The following is a 5,056-nucleotide window of genomic DNA, read 5'->3' as shown; positions in this document are numbered from 1 at the left end:
CATATATGTTGCCGCTGTGAACCCGATCCCCTCCTGCGCGAAGCCCGGCGCCGCATCCCCCGCCACCCACCCCACGCCCGCGCCCGCGGCGCACGCGCCCACCTCCCACTCCTGCGCAAAGAGGCCCATCAGCTGCGGCCCCGCGGGCGTGTGTTTAGATAGGTAACCCCGCATGGTCACGGCGCCCGTTTGGGCGGCATAGAGCTGGGGCGGCGGGGGTTCGATTGCGGGCGGCGCGGGCGCGGGCGCGGGCGCGCGCGGCGGGGGGGTGAGGGGTGAAGAGGGGGGTGTTACAGGCGCGCTCGCTGCGCCGGCGAGGGGGCTGCCGGCGCAGGGTCCGGCGGGCAGCCGCATGAAGCGCTGCAGCTGGGGCGGCGCGCGTACCCCGGCGGGTGCGCTCGCACGCGCGTGGGGGGCATTCGCAAGGTGCGGCGGCGCTCCGTGCGCCCCGCGCTCACCGCCTCCTGCAGCTGCGCGTTGATCGCCCGCTGCTCCTGCAGCTGCTGCTGCAGAGCCAGGACCTCGCCGGCGGCGGCGCCACCGGGGCCCGCGCCCCCGCCGGACGAGTGGAGCGCGGTCAGGCGCGCCACCGCGGCGGACAGCGCAGACATGTCACCCGACGCCCTCTGCGGGGGCAAGGGGGGTGGCGTGGCTTTCAAGGCCTGTATGTGGGGGTTTTGCTTGCGGCATGCGTGCGCATGGTGGAACGGCGTGGACGCTGCGCCACAGGGTGCGGCGCCAGGGCACTCCGTCGTCGGGCAGGAGTTCGAATGGCGCCCTTGCAGCTACAGGTCGCGTCGCACCGCATACCAAAAGAAACAAAACGACGATCGTGGTGTCCTTGCAAGGCTCGCACTGCCTCCCACCGTGCGGTGAGAGGCACGCACCTGGCGCTGCGCCAAGACAATCTGTATCACCCTGTTCGCTCGACAGCGTCAGCAAAGCCAATCAATTGTTATTCGACGTTGAACTTGTGGGTTTCTCAGATCATGCAGAGGCCTGGACTTCGAAAGTGCACATGCAGCGCGCCGTGCTGGTCAATGCAACATGGTACGATCGATTCGAATGCAAATGTCGTGGCCGAACAGCCCAAGGCAGTGGGTGGCACGCTGGACCGCCACCAGGCCTGCAGAGCGCCCTTCATTGCAACTGCCCCACCCGGCAATTGCCACTCCACCACCTACCAAGTGGGGACAGCTGCTCAACTGTGCCTAGATTGTGACTGTATTTCACATGATGTATGTTGGACCTACGCAGCTGTGCGGTAGCAGTACCTGTGAACACAGCACCTGCACAACCGCACCCCAAAATTGCTCGGGCCTCGTCACCCGAAACGCCACCAGCCGCGTCCGGCCGCAATCCTGCCGGCTGGCTTTTCTGAGATATGCGTGAGGATGCAGTGTTTACAAGGTTCAACATCGATCCCAAAAGGTTTTCCCCACGGCTCACGCAAATGATGGTGGCTCTACAAATGCTTCAACAGGCGTCGAGGTGTGTGTGGGGGGTGGGTGCGTGCGTGCGCGTGTTTGTGTGCGCGGTGCGTGTGTGCAGCTGGAGGCGTTGATTGGTGCTTGCAAATGCTTGTGTGTGATGGCTGCGGGCCCCTGGATGAAGCCAAGACCCGCCGCCCCGGCTTGTGTGTGGGCGCGCCGCCGCCGCCGCCGGCCCGCTTATCTCGCCAGGGGGCGGCGGCCGCGGCGCACGGGCAGTGAAAGAAACCCCGATTCCCAACAGTGACGTGTTCGGGCCGCGTGCAAGGCACGTTCGGCGTGTTTTGAGGCGCCTGTGAACGAGGGCCGCGGCGCCCGGGCAGGCCCCCGACCGCTTGCCTCGCCCGACCGCGCGCATTAATGACGACGCGCCTGCATGCATGCATTGATTGACGAGGCGCTGCATGTGAGACTGAGGGCATGACACACGCCTTGCTTCGGTTTGAGAGAGGCGGTGCGTGTTTTGAGCCCGCCGGAAGAGCGCGCCTGCGCCCATGCTTCCTGCCGCCCCTGCCCTCCACTGGGGCCGTCCAGAGACGCCCCCCCTGGCAGCTCCCTCCTCCGCAGTTTATGTTTCGGTGCCGGGACGCACTCGTGCGCGCACGCCCCGGCGCAGCGCCGCCCCGCGCGCGCTGTCCCCCACGCCTGCGCGCCTCTGTGGCCGCTGGGGCAGCCGGGATAGCGGGGGCAAAAACAGCCGGCCCTCTCAACAGGGGCGATGACAGGGGTGGGGCGCGGTGTGGGTGAGTGAGTGCTCAATCGCCTGCCGCCGGCTCTCGCTGCGCGGCGCAGTTTGGCCGTCGCGGTGTGTGTCTGCAGGGCAACGCTAACGGGCGAGAAATAAAGCAATGGCGGCGGGCCCCCTCCCGCGAGCCCCTTCCCGCCTTGAAGCGGGTGCAGCGCGCGGGGAGTGGGGGCGCCCCTACAACTGGGGGCCGCCGCCGGGGCACAAGCGCGCGCGCAAGCCGGCCAGCGTGCGCGGCGGGCGGCCTGGCGGCTCCGGAGCCGAGAAAGCAACAGCATCGCATCTTCCCAAACGCTGGGCACACCGTTTTCGGTCGCGGAGCGGCGCGGGCGGCGCGTGCGCAAGCACACACGACACCGCCCGAGAGACGGGGAGGACGCGAGTGCAGGGGTCAGGCGCACGCTCCATCGAGGCGGCGGCGCGCATCGCGTGTTTACGGCAATCCTGGGACCTGTGCGCCGCGTTCATGGCCCTGCCCGCGCGCTGGAGCGCGCGTGCGAGGGGTTGGGCGCTCAAAGACAAAGGCACATCCAAATGGGCCCGACGCGCACCGGGCGGCGCCCCGCGAGTCATGGGGGCGCGCCCGCGTGTGCGCGAATGGCCAGAGGGGCGCACAAATGTGAGTGGTGCGAGCGCGGCGCCGGCGCGAGGGAAGGCAAGGTGCAGGCTCCGACGTGACTTTGAAAGGGCGCGATTTATCAGGTGTGATTGTCTGATCAACATGGGAAAAGACGCTCCCGCGACCGTGCCGCATTGGATGAGGCCCGCCGCGCGAGCACGCGCGGCGGGACGCGGCCGCCCGGGGCGAGATGCGCGCCTCGGTCGTGCGCTGCGCCGCCGCCGGGCCGCCCGTTTCTGGTCGGGGGCCCCGGGGGCCAGGGCGCCGAGATTCCATCCCGTCTCGATCCGCGCCGCGCCGGCGCATCGGGCTGCTTCACGCGCGAGGGGGCTCGGCCGCGCGGCCCCATTTCATCCCCCGCTCCCCTGTTTCCCAATTAAAGGCCCCTGTCAGTCCCATGTGCTCTGTGAGTCCCTATAAACATCCCTTCAGAGGCCGCGCCCGCGTCCAAGCAAGCGGCGGCCCAGCCAGGCTGCGTGCGCGCGCGCCGCGGCCGCGGCACGACGGCGGCGCCGGCATTCGTCGTTGTAGTGGCACACAGGGCTGCGCGGAGCGGCGACTCGCCCCGCCGCCGGCGCGGCCCCCAGGCGGCGCCCCGCGCGCAGGCTTGTTGTTTGTTGTAAAGACGGCGCTCGCACGTGGCGGGGTTCACCAGCCCCGCCATGCGCGCCGCCGCATGCAGTGCTGGTTCAGTTCACGTTTTTGGAAAGATAGACGCCGTCTGCAAATTGCTGCAAAAGCGGCCGCGCGGCCGCTAGCGGGCGGCGGCCGCGCGCGAGCGTGCAACCAAAGTCTCTCGGATCACTGGCAGGCCGCGGCAAGGCGGGCAGCGGCGCGCGAGGCCACGCCAGCAGCGGACGGCGGCACCGCCACCGCTGCGCTCACGCCCGCGCGCCAAAGCTGCCATTGCTGCTGGTGCTGGCGGCGCCGCCGTCGGCCGCGCGCAGCCGCGTGAGCAGCGTGCTCGCTGAATGCAGCTGCGGCGGCGTCCCTGAGATCACCAGGAACAGCCGCTGCTGCGGCGGCTGCGGCTGCCCGTCTGGGGCCGGGGCCTCTATCGTGCCGCTTTCTATGGAAAGGGACGCCCCAGTCAGGAGCTCCAGCGTCGGCACGTGCGCAGAAATGTTTGGAAAGTCCGCGTCTGAGATGGGCAGAATCATCTGCTGGGCGCGCGCCGCCGGCTGGCCGACGGGCGCCGCCGGCGCGGCCAGCAGCTGCTGCTGTGACGGCGGCGGCGGCGGCGGCGGCGCGAGCAACGGCGGCTGCGGCGGGTGCACGTATGGGTACACGTACTGCACTTGCGCCTGCTGCTGCTGCTGCTGCTGCTGCTGCTGCTGCAGGACCAGCAGCTGGAGCTGCTGCTGCTGCTGCTGCAGCGCCTGCTGCGCGGCCGCCGCGTCGCGCCGCTCGGCCTCGACCGGCCCGAGGAACGGGCCGTGGCAGGCCGACAGAGAAGCGGAGGGGCGCGCACGGCTAAGGGCGCCCCACATGATGGGTTCAGGGGCCAGCAGGGAGCTCTGCGGGGCAGGGGGAGGGGAGGCATGGGGCCGAGGGCGCAGGGTCAGATGGCAGGCGGGAACGGCTGGCGCCCAGCTGGCGGGGATCGGAGACATTTTCGGGATGAAGTAAACGCGAGCGTGCAAATGGCGCTCCGTCCTCGGCCGCAGGCGGCGCCCACCTGCGCAGCTAGCGTTGGGGCGAGCGCCTCGACGGGCGCGTACTCAACGGGCGCGTACTCGACGGGCGCGCCGGCAAACGCCGCGGCGTCGCACACCGCCTCCGTCACTTGAAAGGCCGGCGCGGGCGCGGGCGCATAATCATACTTGAGCCCGCCGCCCGAGGCGAAGCCGGCAGAGTGGTACAGCCCGTTTGCGGGCCCGCGCCCCCCGCCAGGAAGCAGTGGCGCCGAGACGCGCTCGCCGGCCGCCGCCGCCGCCGCGCGGCGTTGCTGCGCGTGCTGCGCGTGCTGTGCGGCGAGCAGCGAGTCGCGGCGGAGCTCGGGCAGAGGCTCGCTGTAGGCGCGGGACGCCGGGCCGCTGTCCGCGTACATGGGGACAAAGTAGAGCGGCTGCTGCTGGCGCGGCGGCGCGGCGACGAGGCCGTGGGCGCCGCCGGCGTGCAGCAGCGGCGCGCGCTGATGCGCCGACGCGTGCAGCTGCGGCAGCGGGCCCGACAGCGGCCCTGACGTGCGCTGGTGCGCGC

The 5,056-nt window shown here is 70.6% G+C and overlaps 2 protein-coding genes across 2 annotated transcripts; both read right to left on the bottom strand.

Moving 5' to 3' along the window:
* Nucleotides 1-458: 458 nt before the first annotated feature.
* MNEG_13873 (hypothetical protein) lies at nt 459-611 on the bottom strand (the record flags this gene model as incomplete). The annotated part of the gene is made up of 1 exon (XM_014037656.1): nt 459-611. A coding segment is annotated over one exon (153 nt), but the record flags the coding sequence as incomplete, so codon positions are not given.
* Nucleotides 612-3,735: 3,124 nt separating this feature from the next.
* MNEG_13872 (hypothetical protein) lies at nt 3,736-4,904 on the bottom strand (the record flags this gene model as incomplete). Its single annotated transcript, XM_014037655.1, has 2 exons — nt 3,736-4,371; nt 4,533-4,904. The coding sequence occupies 2 exons, from the start codon at nt 4,902-4,904 to the stop codon at nt 3,736-3,738; spliced, it is 1,008 nt and encodes a 335-aa protein (XP_013893109.1).
* Between the last annotated feature and the right edge of the window lie 152 nt (nt 4,905-5,056).

The sequence above is a fragment of the Monoraphidium neglectum genome (assembly GCF_000611645.1).
Source record: "Monoraphidium neglectum strain SAG 48.87 unplaced genomic scaffold scaffold04104, whole genome shotgun sequence".
In the NCBI taxonomy this organism is placed as follows: Eukaryota; Viridiplantae; Chlorophyta; class Chlorophyceae; order Sphaeropleales; family Selenastraceae; genus Monoraphidium; species Monoraphidium neglectum.
Note: the sequence above shows the minus strand (reverse complement) of the source record. Positions and strands in the feature narration are given on the sequence as shown.